The 25,771-nt window shown below is 37.0% G+C and overlaps 1 protein-coding gene and 2 non-coding genes across 3 annotated transcripts; 1 reads left to right on the top strand and 2 right to left on the bottom strand.

Moving 5' to 3' along the window:
- Positions 1 to 1,820: 1,820 nt before the first annotated feature.
- On the top strand, positions 1,821 to 20,460 carry LOC142337575 (protein cereblon-like). The gene is made up of 4 exons (XM_075386904.1): positions 1,821 to 2,482; positions 13,283 to 13,585; positions 17,287 to 18,209; positions 19,732 to 20,460. Exons 1-4 carry the CDS (start codon positions 1,901 to 1,903, stop codon positions 19,925 to 19,927), a joined length of 2,004 nt encoding a protein of 667 aa, XP_075243019.1. The 5' UTR covers positions 1,821 to 1,900; the 3' UTR covers positions 19,928 to 20,460.
- On the bottom strand, positions 18,257 to 18,338 carry Trnal-aag (transfer RNA leucine (anticodon AAG)). Its single transcript has one exon. It is a non-coding gene; the product is annotated as a tRNA-Leu (tRNA).
- Positions 19,266 to 19,336, bottom strand: Trnag-gcc (transfer RNA glycine (anticodon GCC)). Its single transcript has one exon. It is a non-coding gene; the product is annotated as a tRNA-Gly (tRNA).
- Positions 20,461 to 25,771: the final 5,311 nt, after the last annotated feature.

Here is a 25,771-nt window from a genome sequence, read left to right as displayed (position 1 = left end):
GTTTTGTGATGAATCCTTGATAGTTGCGAATTGGAATCCTTCCTGGCGATCACATACCATAGTTTCCAAACTTCTGCGCAAATACAGTGGAAACTGGAGTTTATCGCTTGGAAAATTCAGAACATTTCCTTAGACGCCAAGAAAAGTAATCAAGAATTTTGGCTCCTAACTCGCCTGAGACCGTGGACGCACGTCAGTTATTCACTGCCGATCCGGTAGGTTAGACTCAATATCAGAGGTTGAACAGAAATTGATGCGTATTACGCTTCGTTGCTTGCTGTTGTCGAGCAACGCTGGAGTGAAGAGTACGGAAATTTCAAAAAACACACTCCGCTGGTGACTTGAAGAAGAACGTCACGTGATCGGATTGGAATTAGAAAAATGAGCCTACACCTGGCTCGCTGCCGTGTCACTGAAACGTTTGTGCATTCGTACAATCTGGAGCCAAAAAATCTACCTATCGGTTGCGCTTGCGGTGGAAATTTCACAATAGCCAATGACGTCCACTGAGCAAGTGGGGGTTGTATCCACATGCGGCACAAAGATTTAAGAGATGCGATTGGAAGATAATGCATGACGTTTGCTGTGACGTCGAAGTTAACACCACTTCTGTTGCTAGAAGGAGAAATCTTTTACAGGAAATCAACTAGCACTGATGACAACGCTCCAAATGGAATGCAATTGGTTTGTGGTGGTCTAGGTTCAACTTTAAAAAATTTCTATCCGTGCGCCAAGTTGTCCAAAAGAGGCCTAGAAATACCATGACAACTCAAAAGTTGAAATATCAACTACGCATTTAGGAAATAGAAAACTGAGTTTCTTCCCGCTTGTGTTTTCTTGCTTGGGAGGCGTATGGCCCTCTGCAACAGGCACTATAAAGAAACTGGTAACAAAAACCTCAGAAAGAAAAGACTTCACCTACTCAGACACAATGATGGACACTCGCTTGAAGAAGTTTAGCATTCCTACGGAGAGGAAGTGTTCTTCAGAGCCTGTCGTGGTTCTAAATGAGTAGCTGAGGTTGATAATACCTGTATTGGTGCTGTGCGAGAGAGAAGGCTTGACGCCTAATAAGACTAGTATTAATTTTATGTTTTGACGCTGCTCCTGGAGCCTAACCTATTGCGAAAAGTTTAAATTACAATGCATTTTTGTGGTATAATCTATGAGCTACTGTGATGTTTCATAGTGGGGCTCACTGTTCTGTTCATTGGGTGGATCGTACCCTATTTTTTGGTTTATGCAGAACTTGCGCTCCAGTGAAACAACTTTATCGCGAGATCCTTGTGGCCCCAAGGTCCTTGTGGCTTCAAAAAGACTTGATTTATCTGTGCTATCCCTTCCAAGCACAATACAACGATCTAGTCAGCGGTACGTGGAAAATTTGACAGCGATCACAGACAAGGAAAATGAACAAATCTGAGGCCGTTCCAAATACTATATGACATCAAACTTGCCATTAACGAACCTGAAATTGATACCGACAAATGTAAAACAAGGCAGCAAAAATTAGAAATATGGGAAACTGAAAAGACTATTACCAAAAAAAAAACAGAAAAATTTCTTGAATCGAACAAAAAATGCTATTGAGTGTAATCGTAAAAGAATTAAATAGGCCGAAGGTCAAATTAAATAAACAAATTCTCGGCAAATTTTACTAGATTTACTTTAATACCAGCTACAGTACGAAAAATACTTGTTCCTGTGCCCTTCAGCTCAACTGGAAGCTGCAACGTGAATCAGAAGAGTCCGCTCAGCTGTCAACGATGAGTGGAACCCCTACGCCAAAAATTGCTTGAAGCCTAAACTACTGCTTGTAACTGATATCATGCATAATAGATTACAGCAACAAGGAGCAAGTCATTCTTCTTGAGGAGTTTCAGAAAGAATATGATATAAAATGTCAGCTGGCGAGGAGTCGGATGAGAACTTCTTCAGTGCCAATGAGGAAGTATCTGAGATTATCCCTTTTAATCAGCAATCGGAAAGTGATCAAAACAGTGGTCGGCATTCGTTTTTAGATACTGATTCTGTTGATATCCAATTCACAACAACAGACCTCCAACAAGAAACTCTCATTGATTTCAATCGGTTCTTCGAGCTTGACGTTCCACATAGTAGTTCTGCCAGGAGCGTTGGATTGGACGATGACTTCACCACCGCTAGTACTTCTAACGGCCAAACTACATTTAACACTGCAGTAGATGATTGGAGTTCTACGATTGTCAACTCATCCAATTCAGAGAATGCGCTTGAGAACACCCCATCTTTAAGCGCTGATGGTACCGTACAACATGGACTCATATCTGAGGGTTCTACATCCCATGTAATGAGCGATGTTTCTAATACAATTGGACCTGTTCAAGACGAGCAGCAAGAAATAGTGACAATGGAACAGTCAGAAGATGATGAAGACCTTCTTGATTATAATGAAGATCGAGACGAGCTAGATTCATCAACAGATGACGATGACGACGGAGAGGTAAGATTGCGAGTTTTAAAAGTTTGATTAATAACAGCGATAGCTGAGCGCTATTATTGGACCTGTTCTTTGTCGCAGATGTTTTATCTTTATCTCGATTACCAGGTTTTCATACACTTGGCAAACGTGTATGAAAATGCTGCAAAAACTGGCAAAAGTTATGGTTGAAAAAAATATATATTTCTAAGCAATAGTTCTAAGTAGTAGAGAACTACTTTTTTGTATACGAATTGATTAGTGTAGCGATCATGAGTTGAGACGATGGATGGCCTTAATCAATGAGGCATCAAAATTGGTTTCTAGTTATTTAGATCATATATCTAAAAGCAAAACGGAGTGATTTCTCAAAACATCTTTTTGGTAACTTTTGAGAACAGTGGAACTAAACAAAATTTAGAAGCAAAGAGTTGGCCCAAGGGGTGAGCAAATTACGATTAATTAAAGAAAGGTGAAAACATATGAACATTTTCTCAAGTACAATATTTTCAGAGTATGCTTTTTCACAATATCTAAAAAATTTAAAATTTTGCAAAAACTTGAAGTCTGATTTTATCCAAAGATTAGATTGTGACTACTGAACTAAATGCCATATCAGCCTCAAGATTAAAAATGCATTGTTTTGCTAAGCTGCACAATCAACTCCAAATTTGTGTTTTTCAAGTTTGAAAGGTCTGCGTTCGCGTTTTTACATGAACATTTAGAGAATTTAGAGAAAAGTTATAAACTGCAGTCAAGTGAAGTTTACAGCAATTATACTAGTCCTGTGGTCTTTCTAATGCGATTTTTCGCTTGGCTGATTTTTGGTCTGACCTTTTGACCTTCCTCCTCAAAATGATAAAGAGTTAACGCCCGAAGGACATCAAGTTCTCTTAGAGCCCTTCGGTCTAATACACTCCAAGACTGGTTTCACCGGAACTTTTATTGCCCGTAGGTTTGATGAGGTAAGTAAAAACGGTTTTCGAAAATTCTGGAAATGACTTCTGTTCCGGGAAAAGAATTCAGTTAGACTATAACATAACATCTACTTATAAGAGCATTTTAAAAAATTCAGATTGCTTTTAATTTTTTGTGAGTGCAATAATTGCTGTAGCTAAGTTTGGGGCAGCTAATGTAGTCCTTTTTGGTAGTTTTTGTTTGTTTTTTGTCTGATCGACGGTTTTAACTTCGACTTAAACGAGCCTCTCAACTTAAACGAGCCCCTCCTCGGATTTGGTGGTATCTGACAGACTTTGAATGTTAAATCTGAGATCGGAGTTTGCGAAAAAGTTTTTGAAAGGCTATAAAATATTTTGGCGGTATGTGACAGACTTCAAATGTTAAATCTGAGTTCGGAGCTCGTGAAAAAGTTTTTGAAAGGCTTTGGAATATTTGAAATGTATTATTGCTCTTCTTTTTCGTTTAATGGCTTTGAATTATTTGTCATCTAATTTTTTTAGCTTAGTAGGAAAAGACGTCAATTGACCAAATGATGGATTTTATTACAACACAGCAGAAAGATCTATACATATGAAAAAACAAAGAAAATAAATCTTATGCTATTACATCTAAGAAAAAATAAATACTAAATTAAGAACGGCAAAAAGCACAGCGACATTTAATGGACCAACTACAGGTCACGTCGGGATTAAACTTTGAGTAACGTAGTGCGGAGTAAAAAAGTTTTCCGTAAAACTTCTGGTTGGCGGATGGCCTCAGTATATTGGAGTTACCAGTCTCACTGAAATCTTTCGCATGAATTTGCATCAGCTTAAGAAAGATTTTAGCTGTCCGCTGCTCTTTTGTGGGGCTCACTACAATATGATTGGGAGAGTTAGTTGCAAGCATTTTAGAAATCGTCTTGATAGAGAAAAAGCCCTCGAATTCGATACAAGTATTAGCTTAGAAGAAATGACTTCGAACGTCCTCCGTAATACCATTGATTTCAGATTTTTTTCCCCTACTTTTTTTGGTTTTTACAATCGAGGCTTGATCTTCTTCAAATAACGGACATCTTTCTGTTCTAGTTGCCCTGTTCTAGATCGATTTTTTAAATCAAATGTTAGCAGTTTTTTTAGACCCGTTCTACCTCTCAACCTAAACGAGCCCCTCCTCGTATTTGGCGGTATGTGACAGACTTCAAATGTTAAATCTGAGTTCGGAGTTTGTGAAAAAGTTTTTGAAAGGCTATAAATTATTTGAAATGTATTATTGCTCTTCTTTGTCGTTTAATGGCTTCGAATTATTTGTCATCTAATTTTTTAGCTTAGTAGGAAAAGACGTCAATTGACCAAATGATGGATTTTATTACAACACAGCAGAAACATCTATGAATATGAAAAAACAAAAAAAAATAAATCTTATGCGATTTTATCTAAGAAAAAAATAAATACTAAATTAGGAACGGCAAAAAGCGCAGCGACGTTTAATGGACCAACTACAGATAACGTCGGGAGAAAAGTTTGAGAAACGTAGTGCGGAGTAAAAAGGTTTTCAGTAAAATTTCTGGTTGGCGGGTGGCCTCAGGATATTGGAGTTACCAGTCTCACTGAAATCTTTCGCATAAATTTGCTCCAGCTTAAAAAATATTTTAGCTGTCCGCTGCTCTTTTGTGGGGCTCACTACAATATGATCGGGAGAATTAGTTGCAAGCATTTTAGAAATTGTCTTGATAGAGAAAAAGCCCTCGAATTCGATTCAAGTGTTAGCTTAGAAGAAATGACTTCGAACTTCCTCCGTAATGCCATTGATTTGAGATTTTGACCCCAACTTTTTTTGGTTTTTACAATCGAGGCTTGATATTCTTCAAATAACGGACATCTTTCTGTTCTAGTTGCCCTGTTCTAGATCGTTTTTTTAAATCAAATGTTAGCAGTTTTTTTAGACCCGTTCTACCTCTCAACCTAAACGAGCCCCTCCTCGTATTTGGCGGTGTGTGACAGACTTCAAATGTTAAATCTGAGTTCGGAGCTCGTGAAAAAGTTTTTGAAAGGCTTTGGAATATTTGAAATGTATTATTGCTCTTCTTTTTCGTTTAATGGCTTTGAATTATTTGTCATCTAGTTTTTTTTAGCTTAGTAGGAAAAGACGTCAATTGACCAAATGGTGGATTTTATTACAACACAGCAGAAAGATCTATGCATATGAAAAAACAAAGAAAATAAATCTTATGCTATTACATCTAAGAAAAAATAAATACGAAATTAAGAACGGCAAAAAGCACAGCGACATTTAATGGACCAACTACAGGTCACGTCGGGATTAAACTTTGAGTAACGTAGTGCAGAGTAAAAAAGTTTTCAGTAAAACTTCTGGTGGGCGGATGGCCTCAGTATATTGGAGTTACCAGTCTCACTGAAATCTTTCGCATGAATTTGCACCAGCTTAAAAAAGATTTTAGCTGTCCGCTGCTCTTTTGTGGGGCTCACTACAATATGATCGGGAGAGTTAGTTGCAAGCATTTTAGAAATTGTCTTGATAGAGAAAAAGCCCTCGAATTCGATACAAGTATAAGCTTAGAAGAAATGACTTCGAACGTCCTCCGTAATACCATTGATTTGAGATTTTTTCCCCTACTTTTTTTGGTTTTTACAATCGAGGCTTGATATTCTTCAAATAACGGACATCTTTCTGTTCTAGTTGCCCTGTTCTAGATCGATTTTTTTAATCAAATGTTAGCAGTTTTTTTAGACCCGTTCTACCTCTCAACCTAAACGAGCCCCTCCTCGTATTTGGCGGTATGTGACAGACTTCAAATGTTAAATCTGAGTTCGGAGCTCGTGAAAAAGTTTTTGAAAGGCTTTGGGATATTTGAAATGTATTATTGCTCTTCTTTTTCGTTTAATGGCTTTGAATTATTTGTCATCTAATTTTTTTTTAGCTTAGTAGGAAAAGACGTCAATTGACCAAATGGTGGATTTTATTACAACACAGCAGAAAGATCTATGCATATGAAAAAACAAAGTAAATAAATCTTATGCTATTACATCTAAGAAAAAATAAATACGAAATTAAGAACGGCAAAAAGCACAGCGACATTTAATGGACCAACTACAGGTCACGTCGGGATTAAACTTTGAGTAACGTAGTGCAGAGTAAAAAAGTTTTCAGTAAAACTTCTGGTGGGCGGATGGCCTCAGTATATTGGAGTTACCAGTCTCACTGAAATCTTTCGCATGAATTTGCACCAGCTTAAAAAAGATTTTAGCTGTCCGCTGCTCTTTTGTGGGGCTCACTACAATATGATCGGGAGAGTTAGTTGCAAGCATTTTAGAAATTGTCTTGATAGAGAAAAAGCCCTCGAATTCGATACAAGTATAAGCTTAGAAGAAATGACTTCGAACGTCCTCCGTAATACCATTGATTTGAGATTTTTTCCCCTACTTTTTTTGGTTTTTACAATCGAGGCTTGATATTCTTCAAATAACGGACATCTTTCTGTTCTAGTTGCCCTGTTCTAGATCGATTTTTTTAATCAAATGTTAGCAGTTTTTTTAGACCCGTTCTACCTCTCAACCTAAACGAGCCCCTCCTCGTATTTGGCGGTATGTGACAGACTAAATGTTAAATCTGAGTTCGGAGCTCGTGAAAAAGTTTTTGAAAGGCTTTGGAATATTTGAAATGTATTATTGCTCTTCTTTTTCGTTTAATGGCTTTGAATTATTTGTCATCTAATTTTTTTTAGCTTAGTAGGAAAAGACGTCAATTGACCAAATGGTGGATTTTATTACAACACAGCAGAAAGATCTATGCATATGAAAAAACAAAGAAAATAAATCTTATGCTATTACATCTAAGAAAAAATAAATACAAAATTAAGAACGGCAAAAAGCACAGCGACATTTAATGGACCAACTACAGGTCACGTCGGGATTAAACTTTGAGTAACGTAGTGCAGAGTAAAAAAGTTTTCAGTAAAACTTCTGGTGGGCGGATGGCCTCAGTATATTGGAGTTACCAGTCTCACTGAAATCTTTCGCATGAATTTGCACCAGCTTAAAAAAGATTTTAGCTGTCCGCTGCTCTTTTGTGGGGCTCACTACAATATGATCGGGAGAGTTAGTTGCAAGCATTTTAGAAATTGTCTTGATAGAGAAAAAGCCCTCGAATTCGATACAAGTATTAGCTTAGAAGAAATGACTTCGAACGTCCTCCGTAATACCATTGATTTGAGATTTTTTCCCCTACTTTTTTTGGTTTTTACAATCGAGGCTTGATATTCTTCAAATAACGGACATCTTTCTGTTCTAGTTGCCCTGTTCTAGATCGATTTTTTTAATCAAATGTTAGCAGTTTTTTTAGACCCGTTCTACCTCTCAACCTAAACGAGCCCCTCCTCGTATTTGGCGGTATGTGACAGACTTCAAATGTTAAATCTGAGTTCGGAGCTCGTGAAAAAGTTTTTGAAAGGCTTTGGAATATTTGAAATGTATTATTGCTCTTCTTTTTCGTTTAATGGCTTGAATTATTTGTCATCTAATTTTTTTTAGCTTAGTAGGAAAAGACGTCAATTGACCAAATGGTAGATTTTAATACAACACAGCAGAAAGATCTATGCATATGAAAAAACAAAGAAAATAAATCTTATGCTATTACATCTAAGAAAAAATAAATACGAAATTAAGAACGGCAAAAAGCACAGCGACATTTAATGGACCAACTACAGGTCACGTCGGGATTAAACTTTGAGTAACGTAGTGCAGAGTAAAAAAGTTTTCAGTAAAACTTCTGGTGGGCGGATGGCCTCAGTATATTGGAGTTACCAGTCTCACTGAAATCTTTCGCATGAATTTGCACCAGCTTAAAAAAGATTTTAGCTGTCCGCTGCTCTTTTGTGGGGCTCACTACAATATGATCGGGAGAGTTATTTGCAAGCATTTTAGAAATTGTCTTGATAGAGAAAAAGCCCTCGAATTCGATACAAGTATTAGCTCAGAAGAAATGACTTCGAACGTCCTCCGTAATACCATTGATTTGAGATTTTTTCCCCGACTTTTTTGGTTTTTACAATCGAGGCTTGATATTCTTCAAATAACGGACATCTTTCTGTTCTAGTTGCCCTGTTCTAGATCAATTTTTTTAATCAAATGTTAGCAGTTTTTTTAAACCCGTTCTACCTCTCAACCTAAACGAACCCCTCCTCGTATTTGGCGGTATGTGACAGACTTCAAATGTTAAATCTGAGTTCGGAGCTCGTGAAAAAGTTTTTGAAAGGCTTTGCAATATTCGAAATGTATTATTGCTCTTCTTTTTCGTTTAATGGCTTTGAATTATTTGTCATCTAATTTTTTAGCTTTGTAGGAAAAGACGTCAATTGACCAAATGATAGATTTTATTTCAACACAGCAGAAAGATCTATGCATATGAAAAAGCAAAAAAATAAATCTTATGCTATTTTATCTAAGAAAAAAAATAAATACTAAATTAAGAACGGCAAAAAGCACAGCGACATTTAATAGACCAACTACAGATTACGTCGGGATAAAACTTTGAGAAACGTAGTGCGGAGTAAAAAAAGTTTTCAGTAAAACTTCTGGTTGGCGGGTGGCCTCAGGATATTGGAGTTAACAGTCTCACTGAAATCTTTCGCATAAATTTTCACCAGCTTAAAAAAGATTTTAGCTGTCCGCTGCTCTTTTGTGGGGCTCACTACAATATGATCGGGAGAGTTAGTTGCAAGTATTTTAGAAATTGTCTTGATAGAGAAAAAGCCCTCGAATTCGATACATGTATTAGTTTAGAAGAAATGACTCCGAACGTCCTCCGTAATGCCATTGATTTGAGATTTTGACCCCAACATTTTTGGTTTTTCAATCGAGGCTTGGTTTTCTTGAAATAACGGACATCTTTCTGTTCTAGTTGCCTGTTCTAGATCGATTTTTTTAAATCAATTGTTAGCAGTTTTTTTAGACCCGTTCTACCTCTCAACCTAAACGAGCACCTCCTCGTATTTGGCGGTATGTGACAGACGTTAAATGTTAAATCTGAGTTCGGAGTTTGTGAAAAAGTTTTTGAAAGGCTATAAAATATTTGAATTGTATTATTGCTCTTCTTTGTCGTTTAATGGCTTTGAATTATTTGTCATCTAATTTTTTAGCTTAGTGGGAAAAGACGTCAATTGACCAAATGATGGATTTTATTACAACACAGAGAAACATCTATGAATATGAAAAAACAAAAAAATAAATCTTATGCGATTTTATCTAAGAAAAAAATAAATACTAAATTAGGAACGGCGAAAAGCGCAGCGACATTTAATGGACCAACTACAGATCACGTCGGGATAAAATTTTGAGAAACGTAGTGCGGAGTAAAAAGGTTTTAGTAAAACTTCTGGTTGGCGGGTGGCCTCATGATATTGGAGTTACCAGTCTCACTGAAATCTTTCGCATAAATTTGCACCAGCTTTAAAAAAATTTTAGCTGTGCGCTGCTCTTTTGTGGGGCTCACTGCAATATGATCGGGAGAGTTAGTTGCAAACATTTTAGAAATTGTCGTGATAGAGAAAAAGCCCTCGAATTCGATACAAGTATTAGCTTAGAAGAAATGACTTCGAACGTCCTCCGTAATGCCATTGATTTGAGATTTTGACCCCAACTTTTTTTGGTTTTTACAATCCAGGCTTGATATTCTTCAAATAACGGACATCTTTCTGTTCTAGTTGCCCTGTTCTAGATCGATTTTTTTTAAATCAAATGTTAGCAATTTTTTTAGACCCGTTCTACCTCTCAACCTAAACGAGCCCCTCCTCGTATTTGGCGGTATGTGACAGACTTCAAATGTTAAATCTGCGTTCGGAGCTCTTGGAAAAGTTTTTGAAAGGCTTTGGAATATTTGAAATGTATTATTGCTCTTCTTTTTCGTTTAATGGCTTTGAATTATTTGTCATCTATTTTTTGGCATAGTAGGAAAAGACGTCAATTGACCAAATGATGGATTTTATTACAACACAGCAGAAAGATCTATGCAGATGAAAAAACAAAAAAAATTATCTTATGCTATTTTATCTAAGAAAAAAATAAATACTAAATTAGGAACGGCAAAAAGCGAAGCGACATTTAATGGACCAACTACAGGTCACGTCGGGATTAAGTTTTGAGTAACGTAGTGCGGAGTAAAAAAAGTTTTACTTTTTGTTGGCGGGTGGCCTCGGGATATTGGAGTTACCAGTCTCACAGAAATCTTTCGCATGAATTTGCACCAGCTTAAAAAAGATTTTAGCTGTCCGCTGCTCTTTTGTGAGGCTCACTACAATATGATCGGGAGAGTTAGTTGCAAGCATTTTAGTAATTGTCTTGATAGAGAAAAAGCCCTCGAATTCGATACATGTATTAGCTTAGAAGAAATGACTACGAACGTCCTTAATGCCATTGATTTGAGATTTTGGCCCCCTACTTCTTTTTATTTTTACAATCAATGGTTGATTTTCTTTAAACAACGGACATCTGTACGTTCTAGTTGCCCTTAAAACCAACTCCATATTAAGACTTGTTGGAATGCTATAAACTGAAGAAGCGACTAAAAACTGGAGACCATTGATTTTTTGTCAGTTCCTAGTTGATTATAATAATGTAGTTTCAACCTTATCAATGACATTTAAATGCTCTCCAACAAAGTTTGAAACGTTTTTGTAAAGGTTTGTGTTTTCGTCAGATTTTCGCTTGACAGTTTCATCCTAGGATATTGTTTGGCTCACTTGAGTGATTTGACTTTTCGGGTCGCTTTGTCACGCTTGACTTCTTGATTTTTGCATGATCAAGAGTGCTCACATCCAGAATTTAAGCCGGTAACTTAATCCTTGGTAGTTTACAACTGAAAGTGTAATCAAAAGTGCGCCGAGTTTTCATTTTCTACTTCTAAAATCCTTACAATTGTCTAATAAAGCTGTAAAGAAATCTGACTTTGAACAAACCCCCCCCCACACACACACACACTGAAACAGGCTATAAACACCCCACGCCCTGAAACAGGCTAGAATGAAATTCTTCAGAGTTTTATCGGTTTTGACGGTTTGTGTTTGAAAAAAGGAGTTCCACGTGAAAAAATGGCACGTGAATCTGTTAGGGAAATTATTTGTTCATGTGGGGCATTCTTTAGTTTGTTTTAACCAAATTTTTTCATTCAATGTGTTTGTTTCATTAAGCTACAGTGTGATTCGTCAAGATGTATTATAGGCGTTTTATCTATTATTGGTCGTTAGTAGGCTTTTCGTGATAAATTTTAGCGTTAATAATTTGTTAAGGATTTTGACTTTTTAATCAGCTTCTGGCCTTTATTTTGTGTTTACTTTGTCCAAACGTGATTAAAGGGAGTGAACGATTTTTCTTGTAGGATTGTTACATCGGATTGTAGCATCGGGACATGTTAATTTACTTTTTGTTAATGTCGTCATCGTTAATTTAGAAAAAGAATACAAATTTGAGGAAAATCCTCCGTTTCCATTCAACTATGCTTATTTCGTAATTTTTCCTGTTTCTGATTTTCTTAGTTTTTAGTTCAACTCCGACCAGGCGATGCATTAGTAAACAATTTTAGTTGCTGAGTATTTTACTGTTGTTAACAAATTGGTGTCCAGTTTGTTACTGTTAAGCATGTCCAGTAAGATTTTCCCGGTCATTTTACTGGATGTTTTTAATAACTCTAAAGCAAAATTGGTGGCAATTATGGGATTTCCTTGGTCTTTGTGATTTTCTGTTTGAATGATTTTTCATCTGAGGCTTTTGACTTTACTAATTATGTTTAAATTTCACCCCTCCCCCCGTCAGCGCCCCCTTCATTAAGACCCCCACTCCACTCTACCAAACCCCGTAATGCTAGTCTGGTTAAGCTCAAGCTGGCTAGTACCGAAGCAAACCGCTCGCCAGTCGTTTGAGAGCAATTTGCCCGACGTCAGTCGGTTTTGTTTTATTGAATGGCATTTGTTTTTGGTAATTGGTATTTCGCTTCATTATGGTCTGCCATAACTTTTTGTTAGCAGAGCTTCATCGAATGCTGAACTCTGCTGCGCGTTTGATCGTTCGATTGTCACCTTTTACGCCAACCTTATTGTACCTGACGCACCTATACTGATTGCCAATTAAGCAACGTTTTCTTTTTCAAATTTTATTGTATGAGCATCGCTTCGTACATCTGCCTGTCAAACTGACGCTTTATTTATCGGAACTAATTAAACGAAACACGAGGTTTACAAGATCTCAATATATTTAAAATTTACTTGTGCCCAAATTTCGTTCTAATTTTGAAAAAGTTCGTTCTCGCATGCCGTTGCTGTTGAGTGGAATCAGGTTTTTAGTTAAAACATACCATCTGACATCTAACATTTTGTTCATGCGAAAATTCATCTCAAAACCTATCTGTTTTAATTTTTCGGCACTGTTGAGATTTTAAGTGGTGCTTAAACCAATAATAATAAAGTAATTGGTGGGTATACTTTTGAGCCAAAAACTACTACCATTCCGGAGAAAATTCATTGAACAATCGGTCATGTTAAATTTTTTCGTTCTATGTAGTAGGAGTTTCTATGTGTTGCTCGACATATGCCTACAATTGGTTAACCCACTGAGTACGTTAATTTTTGTTAAATACTCGGTTACAGGAACTGATGCTGTGATGGCGTTCGTATCGACTTCGGCCAAATACAGCCATTTGCGCATATAATTTTGGCGCTTAATGACGGTTTCTTATGGTTTCGAGTCTTCATTAGACAATTTTTACATCGATGCTGCTGATAATTTCATTGATGGGACTTCAAAGTTTCGGCATAAAAACAGTTTGAAAATTGAATTTTATTTTTTAAATTGTATTAAATTGCTTCATATTTTTCAGCTCGCAAATTTAGACCGATGGGACGACAATCAAGGAGTAGGAGTCTTGGCCACGGACGATACCGGTGAATTAAGACTCTTAACTGGAACTGGTGCCAATTACTACGTCGATCAACGTCGTCGCAACATGGGGCTGCAAAACCTCTTCAACTACATCCGACGCCGTGCATTCCGCCGCTCTGGGGAGAGGGTGCGAGAGATTGACGATGCAAATGTTCCTGGGTTGTCTGTAGATCAGATCCAAAACATGAATTTTGATCGGAGTCTTCCAGAGAGGCACCAGTACCTTGGGGATGACATGGAGGTAAAGGATCATTATTTTGATGAATTTTGCCTTTTTGTTGCTTGTAATGTGCTCTCTAAAATAAGCTCGTCTTAGTGAGTGCGATCTGGTATGGTATGAAGTGCGTCTTTATATGGGTTTTGGTCTGTTCCCTAACTTTGATCGTAGATTTTAAAACAACAGAAGTTGTTGCATTTCTAGTAGCTAAAATCTGGTGCTTTAAATCTAATGCTCGCTCGTTGCTGAAATCTAATTATATGTTAGAATATAGTTATGGGACGCCTAAGGCAATTATAGCCCAGAGATGAGGGTGCTTGCGTCAGTTTGAGCTTGGCTGAGATTTTCAGAACTAGATTCTAACTTATTTAAACCCAAGATCGGATCTCAGATTGAGCTATTTGTTTCTTCGTTAGCACTTCCCTCGTTTTTTCTCTTACAAAATTCGTACTTTGAATAGCCGACAATTTGAAGCTTCATTAGTTGTTCTGGTAAAAAGCGTCAATATTCAGTGTGCTTGCAAAATAAACGAAGAAACTTCCTTCCAAGTAGCAAGTAGTAGCCTTGCTTCCAAGAATCTTGCTTTAAGGTTTCTGTCCTAGAAGTTTGCTCATTTCTGCCACACTTTGGCTCACAGATCTCAAGAAAGTATGATTTTATAAACACGTGGTCAAAACATGAAAATTTCTTGGAAGAGTAAGCCCTAAAGTTAGAGTTGAAGTTCAGCTTTTTGCAGCTTTCTATTATTTGCAAAATTGGGGTCAAATGCTTCAAAAATTATAAGGCAAAAACAGTTTTTGCCAAAGTTTTGGTGTCATAAAATTAATTCAATAGTTGTCTAATGTGTCTTGACAGATTTACCAGTAAGCTGTTTCTTCCTATTCGATTTGCAGGAAAACACATTTTGCACTGAAACGAAGCTTGTATTAATTATATTTGTCGTGCTGATCTTTTACGAAACTTTTCATACTACCGACTTTTCGTCTGATCATTTTTTTATCTAACCATTTGACTTTTAATCCGCAAAAACGGGAGACGCAGGTAAATTTGGAGGGTATTAAGTTTTCTTGGAACCGTACGGCTCACTACGCCTCGAAGTATATGATATACCGCAACTGGTTAAGAGACATAAATTCATGGTTTGAGTGGCGGTTCTTATAGTTTAACACCCCACCCACTTAATGCTTGTCCCGTTTATCCATAGGTCCATTCATTCATTTTGTCACTTAATGGCTCTCCGTGAGTTATTTTTTAACACACAATAGCTAATGAAAATTAAAATGAACTTGAATTAGTTTGGAATATGAGCTGTCTCTGTTGAACGGAAACTTGTCTAAATAAGCCAGGGACGCAATGGACATTTACAGAATCATGTAAGCCATGTTCGAGTTTGAAGCGCAAATGTTTGAAGGTTAAAAGCTTAATCGCACGTAAAACGGACAAGAAGAGATTTGAGAGCAAAAGATGATGATGGTGTGGCGCACACAACTTGCTATTGAACAAATGCTGGTTCGAATCCAGCAGTGATCAATTTATATAGAAACAGGAGTCTTCTTAGACTTATCAGTTTTGAATTATTTAGGGATTAATGGCCGGGAAGCAATTGCTGAAGCTCAAAATGAGCTAATCGCAGTTTTTTTGGTCTACTCCGCCGGTTTTTGATGTGAAATTTCAATGCACTTCGAAGCGGCGATTTGTTCGGTGTTTTCAACCAGTAAGAAATTGAATTTGCGTGTTGTGGCATACTTGTTGAGAAAAACTGCTTCTTGAACTTAACGCAAAGAAACTTAAATTATGAACATTAAGTTTAATAGATGGCACTTAATTTAGTGCGTTTTTCAGCAGCTGCGATGGCTGGGCAGAGCTCCCGTAACCCGTTTCTCGATATTTTGTACAACTTTTGCACAACTAAGCAATATTGATGGAGCGTCTTTTCGATAATTTTTTGGATATTAAAAACATGTAAAAGTCAATACTGCTCGTGGAACTAAGTATTAGGTCGACTTGCTAAATAGAATTGAACCACAGAGAGAGAGAGAGAGAGAACAGTTGTTTTCTTTCCATGTCGCATTTTATAGAAATGGGAAATAGGTGTGACAAGTTTTCGTTAAGCCGGGAAGTTCGTTTAGATTCAACTCTATAAGTTTTGCGCTTCAAGAATTTTTTCAAAAAACTTTGGTAGCATTTTTGACAATTTTATCTAATAATTATGACACTTATTTAAAGACTTAAGATGCAATTTTGAGCCATTTTGTCATTCTCCGTTTGACGCTTTTTGACTTTTTTCATATTGTTCGCTAACTTCGAGCATTCTGGTAGGTTTTTGCTGAAAATAATCTTCCATAGTTTCGTTAGCGTGTTTATGTCATCTGATTTAATTTTCGAAACTTTTTTAGAAAATGATTGAATTAAGTCAAATTCTGACCTATTTCTTTTATCTAATTTTGAGGTTTTGTTCCCCTTTCTTTTGGTGACTGTGCTTTTATAAATTTCTGTGGCGAAGGTTTAAGTTTAGAATAAATCTACAGGCTTTGTTTGTGAGAGATCATTTGATGGGCCAGATTTTTTCTGAAACATTTTGTTTTTCATTTGGATTTTCTTTTTTTTTGCCTTTTTGGGTTTTCATTAGCGTTTAATGTGTCATATGCCTTGTGTTTGGTCTCTGCTCAAACAGAAACTGTGTATAAAGGTCTTGGGAAAATTTGTTGGGATATCGCACTTTTTATAGTTTTCCAGAATTTAATTCTGATTCTGTTTTCCAGATTCTGAACTATTTATTTTCCTTGTCCTCTTCTTTAATTTAATCTGTGTTCTGCTTGTTCTCTTTCGTGCACAATATTGTATGTCATCAATTGTGTAGAAATAGATAGTATCTTACCTGTAGTTCAGAATAATTGTTTTGGAGTCGAAACTTGTGGAGAAATAAAGTCAGGTTTTGTTTATCCTTCATTTTTGTTTTTTGTTTGGCTAATTGAGTATTAATGAAGTAAATATATTTTTAAATAGATTGGCTGTGCCTGAAGTCAGGTTTTGCTTCGTGACAATTGCGGTCTCTTCTGGCTGTATTTTTACGTCCGTTTTTTTTACGACTTGTGACGTCAAGTTCACTTCAAATCGGCTGATATTCATTTTCATGCAATTTTTCCACTGCGTGAGTGACGTCGTTGTTCACACTTATTGGAGCGAGTTTGTTGTTCTTTCGTGTAAATACTTACCTCCTCTCCAATTGAGATTTGCTCACTATAATAATAGGAGTCAAATATTGTTATCTCCTGTAACTGGTGGGGAAACAAAATAACCTTTTTTGAGATTATTTCGGGGAAGTTTTACGGTACATTAGTCTAAATCAATTGAAGAGACTAAAACAAAATCTGTTTTTTTTTCGCTGAGGTTTCTCTTAGGTCGTCGCATTTGTTTCATTGGTGTTTTTAGACTAAAGCTCTACAAAGCTGTCGCAGCTATTCTCTGGCAATCTAGCAGCTAACGTTTTCTAGAACCATTGTAAAGTTTTTAACCTATGGAATAGTAGAAATCAACGAGGAAGGCAGCGATATTATAATTGGAGGGTCAAAAGATTCTAGACCCACTAAAAGGGGGGTGTTTAATGGGAAATGTAAAAAGTTTTAATTCGATGGAGCAAATTGAATGATTGTCAATTTTTTTGCTATTTCAATTTGAGAAAATGATCTCAATTAATTGAGCTGGGCAATGTTATTGTTTTTAAGGTTATAGCGGGACGTACAGTACACGAGGAAAAGGACGTGTTGGTGCTACCTTTCATGCGTCAAGTCTCCCACGTGCTCCTTCCGAAACAGTCAATGCCAATGTACTTCAACAGACAGAGAGACGTAGCACTACTCCGCCGAGTGCTCTCAGGTGACAAAACATTCGTCATACTCCCACTACCCGATCGCAGCCTGGTCAGAAGTTTCCACCCCGCTGACTCGGTCGGAAAAATTGCGGTTGTAGCTGAAGTCGTAATGTCCGCGGAAGATGATGAGGATAACTTCAAAGTTATTGCGGAAGCTCGACAGAGATGCAGGATCTTAGACTTCATGAGCTCACATGAAGGTGATGGTGTGAGATCTTTGAAAATTCAAATTTTACCAGACAATAACTTGCACTACAATCTGTTTCGGGATATCGACAAATTTAGTGCATTGCAATTTGAGTTCTCAAGGTCGCGACCTTCGAAGTGTCAACAATACTACTATGGTGCTGTTCGCCTGCCAAGTTGGACGATCGAATCAAATAATGTCTACTCTATCATGTATCAAATTAGGACCATTCTTAGACAGTTATTTAAAAACGAAAGTGGAATGGCGAAGCTGGTGGAGGATCCGAGCGATTTCTCTTTCCTGGTTGCAAGCTTTCTTCCGTTATCAAATCGAGTCAAGCTTAAATTGTTAGATTGCAGCTGTGCCCTTCATCGTCTGAAATTAGAGCTTGAGTTTTTGAGGCGATCGGAGTATCTCTTCTGTTCCATATGTTCTGCTAAACTGGCGAGTGTGTCAGAGGTTATAGTCATGTCAAATACTGGCGCCCTGGCCAGCTACGTGAATCCGGGAGGTGTCATCTACGAGACCTTGACTTTGAATAAAATATCGGGCAAAGTCAACTGTGTGGGAAGGCCTCAAACTGAAAACAGGTGAATGGCTGAGTTTTTTAGCCTTTTACAAAATAAAATAAAAGTATTGACAGGAGTGGGATTCGAACCCACGCATCCGAAGATACTGCGGCCTTAACGCAGCGCCTTAGACCGCTCGGCCATCCTGCCTTGAGTTGGTTTGCTCGAAGAACACAATCAATGACTAACCTTATACTACATTTCTTCTGTAGTCCTTTTTATCAAATACTGTCCCACCTACCAATGGCACGCTCAAATAAATGGGGTATATTCTGTTTCCTCTCAGCTTAGTGGGCATAAAACTTTTTCACCCCCAGGCGCCTGTTAATTTTTTAATACATATTTGTGAGTAACTGTAAGTAACTTAACTGATAAGATGTCATACCTGATCGAAACCGGATGTTAATCTTTTTGGGTCTTCCCCATTTAAGAATCTTGCAAGATTGTGCATAATCTTGCAAGATTGACATCCGAATCCGACGTGACGAAACAGAACAGATCGATCCTATAAATATTTGGATCTTTTCCGTTTGTGCCCCCCCCCCCCCCCCCCCCAGTACGTTATGCTCCCCCCAGTTACAGAGCACGTGTCATTACATAGTAAATCATTATGTAAAAATATTGCACGTGCATCTGGGGGTTGCAAATAATATGCACCCACTAAGCTGGGGGGGCACAAACGGAAAAGATCCAAATATTTATAAGGACGTCTGTTGGCGAACTAAATTAAAAGATGGAAGCTTACGATATACTTTGGAACCAACCCAACCCCCCTCTCCCTCACCCTCCCCTCCCCTCACCCTCCCCTCCCCCTCCCCCTCAAGAAAGTTATATGCCATTAAACTGGATTGAATAGGACCGAATCGTTCTCTGATGTTGGTTTATGCATACGGGATAGTGAACTTCTCCCCTCATGCCCCATAACCCTCCCACAGAATCATTTACGGTGCGTTAACGAGCGAGCAGTGCACAAGCTGGAGGTGAAAGATGCGGGGAAAGCTGGTTATTTACAGATTTTTTAAAACATTTAAAAAACAATTGATTGTTTTTGATGACACATTTATAAGTTGAAAAGGTTGCATCGGCCGGGAATCGAACCCGGGTCTATCGCGTGGCAGGCGACAATTCTACCACTGAACCACCGATGCTCGAGTACTTTAATTCTCTCTAATTTTGTATATCAGGCTGGCTATAATTGAGAACACTAGGTATCGCCTAATGTCCCTCAGGAGAAACGGATAACGGAGCATTTAGATGTCTTGGGAGTTGATGACAATGGTACCAACCCCAACCGTTCATTAGCTTTCTAACTTAATCGCAGGTATATCCAGGGGGGCATTAACGACAACTATACTTTTTTGGGATCTATTCTGTTTCGGCACCCCAGTGTTTTTTATGCCCCCCCCCCCCCCCCCCCCAATAACAATTTGTGTTGCTATATAGCACGTTACTATGTAAAAAATAGTACATGCGCCTGGTGGTCTAAAAGTTATATGCCCATTAAACTTTAAGTGCTTTGTTTTCAACTGCACATATGTTTTAGCTGGTTCCCCGGGTATGCATGGACTCCTGCCTCTTGCAATGGATGCCACTCTCACCTGGGCTGGTTGTTTACCAGGGCAAGAGGAGCTCCCCAAAGTCTAAAGCCCGCCCGTTTCTGGGGCCTATCTCACTCAGCTTTGTCCCTTGATCCAGACATAGAGAGGCATCTTCTAAATATGCCAACATCGACCTCCTGAATTGCGAGACAACAATGATAGACGAAGAAGCAGGAACCGAATCGGTTTCCGTTTGTCGTGAACATTATGTTTTCATAAAGCCTATGTGAGCAAATTAATAAGTTATGTAGTGTAACTAAAGATGGCATAGCTGTCGTCTTCTGAATTTCTAACTAGGCTAACAGTGAGGGGAATCTGTCGCCCAGAAGATCGATCAATCTTACTTAGAACAAACCGGAGGTATAAAAGAAAATGGTGAAGCAAGCGCTACCTTGTCTCTTCTCTGAAATTTCCCCTCGCCCACTCTCGCAGGCTGTTAAAAACGCTTTGTCCAAAACACGTTAATTGATTGAAGAGCAACGATACAGATTTCTGTCCCATAGTAGTAATTAAAACAACACTCAAGAAACTAACAACTTTAGAACAAAATAATTGCGAATAATTTGGATTATCCACAAATTTTTCTCGTGATTCACTTGAATTTTCTAAGTTGCTCACAGCACTCACTGGTCTTGCAACTTCAGAAGTTTAGTCCCACTAAACCAGCTGCTTTCGAACTCTGTTCTTTTAATCTTGATACCCTGATTAAACCATTAAACCTTTTTCTATCTCGGTTATCATTATCTTATCTTGATTAAAATCATTTAAACTAATTGACACATCCGTAGGAGGAATTCTCTTCACTAAACCAAGAGATCAACGTCAGAATCCGCTATCCTTGTCGCTTTATTTGCGCAGGCATTTTTGGCGTCAAGCCGATTTTTTCACCTTGTTCTTCATGTATGTGTACTTCACTAATTCATGCCCCCTAAAGCTAAAATAAGGTATGGAGTGCTTTTCCCATCATTCCATGCAATTCGCCGTGCGCAGTCAAAAAACAAAACTCCCCAAAAGGGGTCAGCCATCCAAGATGCGTGGTCAAATTGATAAAAAATAATTATTGTCACTGGAGGTTCTTCCGTAGTTGCAACAACCCACAAATATTTACCACCTAAATCCCAGAAGAAAACTAGCAATGACCGCACTCTTTTCGTCGACTTCCCGCATGACACCAAAATTCCGAACGTCATAACTCGGGAAGTGGTGGTCAAAACGTCTTCGGGTAAAAATTTTTAGTAAATATAGGTACCACCGACCTGAGTAGTATAGGCTTAGCAAAGGTGGGGGGGGGGGGTACAAGGATGTACCTATGTTATCCCCTAATTATCTTAATTACCCCAGGGAAATGCATCCGCTCTAATGCACTTCAGCTAATCTTGTCTAATTAACCTTTTTTTGTGTCCAGGAAACAATTCTTTTATCGGATAGATCCAGCAGGTGCACAAGCTTTTTCAATAAACAAGCATAATTTGATGTTTTCTTTTCTTTCCATTTGTTAGTTTTCGAAAAAAAAAGATTTTTATTCGAATTTTTGTGATTAGTTAAAAAAAATTTTTATTGATAAAAAGGTTAATTCACTTAGAAATTTTTTTTGAAAAATGTCGGTTTTTACATAAGGTTTTTGATGAAAAAAGCATAATTTGAAATTTTCTTTTTTTTCCATTTGTTGGTTTTCCAAAAAAATAGTTTTCATTTTTTTTTCGAATTTTTAAGTTTAATTTAAAAATATTTTTTTGATAAAAATGTTAATTTACTTAGAATTTTTTTTGAAAAATGTCGTTTTTTACATAAGGTTTATAACAAAAAATGCAGATTTTGATGTTTTTTTCTGTTTTTCAGGTTTTGAAGTTTTTTTATGTAAATTTTTTTATTTTTTTTGTAAAAAAATCGTTCTTCTTAAAACATAATTGCTTCAAAAATGTCGTTTTTTACATAAGCTTTTTAACAAAAAATGCAGATTTTGATTTTTTTTACTTTTCTATTTTTCCAATTTTCAATTTTTGAAGTTTTTTATGTAAAAGTTTTACATTAATTTTTTTTGAAAAAAAAATTGTTGTTTTACTGAGTTTTTTTTCATAAGTTTCTTTTACTATTTCAAAAAAAAAACAAATTTCTAAAATTTTTTATCCAATCATATCATTTGTATAATTTATTTTGAAATGAGTTAAGATTGAGAGACTCTGATCATTTTGTGTTTTGACTCAGTTGAACATCAGTGGTCTAAAAAATGCAAAATACTCCAATACTTCCTTTACTTCCTTCAACATCTTTTCTGTCGACACTTCATTCTGATTTAGATTTCGCTCCCAACAAAGAGGAATTGAAATTTAAAACAACAGTAACCGATAACAACATCGAATTATCCTTTGAGATGGATTGCACAAGAGTAACAATAAAAACACAGACTACTAGCTTAACACTTCCGAAAGATTTGTGGAGAACTTTAGAGGCTGCTAGATATCATAACCTCCACTTAGGAGAAGAAAAAGTCAACAATTCAGTACTTTCTCTCCCCACTTATTTCCAGGCCATTGGGAAAATTCGAAAAGAACAAGGATTTCATCCACTGAAAGACTGCAAAGGTATTTTGTTCCCGTACTCTCGTGAAATAAATCACTACGGTGTATGGTGGGTAGAAGACATGTTCTCCAAACTTGCTGATACAATTTCTACAAAATCAGAAACCTTCGATCTTCCCAATTTCCGAGATCTTATTCTTCCTATCCAAGAAAATGACAATGATGAGAACCAATCACTTCATCAAAATGTTCCTTTCTCGAACTACAGGTTCTCTCCAATATAAGTCTTAACAGTTGCTTGTATTCTTTGCTAAATTCTCCCTCACGATGAACACAAATCTCATTGGCTACGACTGCTTTAACATGATCTCATTGGTTGCGAAGTCGCAATAATTCTCGTTCTTACTAAAATTTCATTGGTTCGATTTATGAAGCTCTTTCTTGAAGATAATTCATTCATTTGTTGCTTTTCGTTTTCAATATTCAGTTACCTTATTTATTCAATTCTTCCTTTCTTGCTTTAAAAACTCATCTTTTACTTACTTCACACGCCACAGATGGATCAAAGTTCAGTCTCAGCTGACAGCAAAAAACCCTACGCTTTCCCCTTCCGCAAACGAAACCATAAGGGAAAACCAGTTATTCCTTCCTCCCAGTTTGATTATCATAATGAAAGCATATATTCTTTGTTTAATGATATCAACGTGAAAGTTGAGGACACTGAATCCAAACCAAATAAGGATCGCCAAGGAAACAACAACCTTTGGTCTTTCCAAGAATACAGCAACCGGAAATTTCAAATCAGCATCCCAGAGGAGACTCAACACAAGCTCGAATTGGACGCACTTGAAAGTCTTTCGCGAAAATGTCGAAGGTGAATTTGTTCTACATCAGTTTCTGATGCTGTCGGTCTGGGAATTGAAAATTTTCATCCAAAAATTACCTGAGATGTTGAAAGAAGCACTACAATTTGAACCCACAGAAGTTACTGCAAAATTGATGATTGACGAAACTTTGTTCCAGCCAACTGATGTGGAGGAAAGCAAAATTCGATGTGTTCTGGGAATTGAGTGAGACTGCTAGGCGAAAAGTATGTGTGACCAGAACCAAGATGATCCGAATCGATGTTATTTCAGCATCAAGCTCTTATCTCGAGGGACTGAAAAGGACAGTTTTAGAAGGAAATGCTTCCTTTCTGTCAGAATTGGGGAGTTGCAGAAATTACATCGAATGAGCAATGAAATTATTTCAGTGCTGAACAAAGTCAAAAACCCGACAAAATCGCAAAGTGCATAGAAGTAATTGTAAACTTTTATAATGTATGTGATGTCTTTATTTATTCACTTTTTGAATTAAATTCTTTCAGAACAGTTGCTTGATATGAATATTAAGGAAATTGTAGAGTTCGAAAAAGAAATCAGTCAACTTTTTGTTGGAAATACAAAAAGGAAAAATTATTTTTTGGCTGTCTGTGTCGAAGTTTTGACAAAAATGCAGATCTAGATAAAATTAACAGAGAAGCTCCCTTTGGAGGTCTAATAGGAGTTGGCGATTCACAGTTAGAAAAACTTTTGAATTGGTCGAAAATTTTTCGTTTACATGCCACATTTCATGATGCAACGGGATACCTGAAAACAAATCTAAATATTGGTCCTGGGTACTGTTACATGGTTCCATTCCTTAATTCAAAATTTAACTTTTGTTTCTTGGGACATATAACAGGTCTAGCATATTGTTGTTTTCTGAAATTTTCACCACGATTCCATTCAATCAAAGTGTGAATCATTATTTCCTAAACACGAACAAAAATCAGTTGCACTCTAATGACAGATCATAACAATCACGCAGCTGATTTTATTTTCGATAATAACAAACAGGAGCGACCTCCTTTGAAATTTTGCGGACGCACTTGCTCTCGAACAGCTTTTTTGTCAATATTCCAGTGCTTAGTTGTATTAATACTTCTTTTTTCAATTATCAACCTTATTTTTGCTAGAACTTGTGACGAACGAACAGTTTGGATTGCTATTCTTTCAAGTGCTGTAGGTTACATACTTCCTAACCCCAGAGCATAAAATGAACAAGATTATATCAACAAAGGAACGCATTCTGATGTATCTGGTTGGGCCTTCCGGATCTGGGAAAACTGTTTTCATTAATGATATGCTTCAAATGAAAACTTTTCAACCCTCGTTTGATCGAATTTTATACTTTTATAAGCACTTTCAGACAATTTACGATACAATGATGCAATTAATTGCAGGCATAGAATTCATTCAGGGTGTTGACTTTGAATTAATTGAGAACTTACCAGCTGACGGCACAAAATATTTACTTATATTCGATGACTCATTAGACATTCTTTCCAAGTCGGAAAAATCAACGAAATTGCGACAGCCGGTAGACATCGAAATTTAAATTGTGTTTATATCAAACATAATCTCTTCCACAAAAATAAAACTGGACGTGACGCCGAGCTTCAGACTACTCACATTGTTTTGTTCAAATCACCCAGAGATGTTCAGCAAATTTATATATTGGGAAGACAACTGGGTCTGGGAAAACAACTAAAACAATGGTATAATGACGCAACACAAGAACCATATGGGCATCTTATGATTGATTTGAGACCATCTACACCTGATTTGTTAAGATATTGTTCAAATGTAACTTCATTTCCTTCAGAATTCTTCGTACCGAACAGTCGTGCTCGTATTAGTGATATTAATGATAAACGCACAGAATTATTATACTCTGAAGCTTTTTCGGAATCTCAACAAGAAGTTTCAGCCAGCTTTTCTACATTGTCCTAAAGAATTCATCAGATGTGAGTGTATTGTAAACTTGATTGAAGGAAACCTCACAGGATTAAGAAGAAATCAGTTTACTCGCTTCCAAAAACAACTTAGAAAGCTCACATCAAAATCAACAACCCTAAGTTCCAGAAGACTTATATTGGGCTCAAAAGCTGGAATAACAATATTAAGTTACATATACCAACCTTGTATGAACAAATTTTCAACTTTTTTCAATGAGTCAGGTCAAAAAGTTTTGATCAGGTCAAAAAAGAACTGTGGGAAACCAGAAAAAGGAAACCATCGGAACCCTACAGCGAGATTTATAAAAAAGAAGAAACAGTTTTCCCAGTTATCAAAAAAGTGAAAGAAGAACGTTCCGAAGAACCCAATCGTTCACCTAAAGAACTTAAGACACACCTGGAATTCCACTACAAGAACTCTCCTGAGACATTGAAAACTTTGAAAGAGATATACGAAAACAAACGGTTGAAAATTTCACTTTCCAATACAATTATTGTCGACAACGTTGACACAGGAGTTGACATAAAAACATTCCTTCATTCAATTAAATTGAAGAACGCTCCAGTTGATCCAAACTAATTTCTAATTCTTAAAGTTCTAAATCTGAGACCACATCTGGTTAAAAACAACATTTTGAGGACACAGTA

The sequence above is a fragment of the Convolutriloba macropyga genome, chromosome 4 (assembly GCF_964194025.1).
Source record: "Convolutriloba macropyga chromosome 4, txConMacr16.3, whole genome shotgun sequence".
Lineage (NCBI taxonomy): Eukaryota > Metazoa > Xenacoelomorpha > Acoela > Convolutidae > Convolutriloba > Convolutriloba macropyga.
The sequence above is the reverse complement of the archived record's forward strand: the minus strand, read 5'-3'. Positions and strand labels throughout refer to the sequence as shown.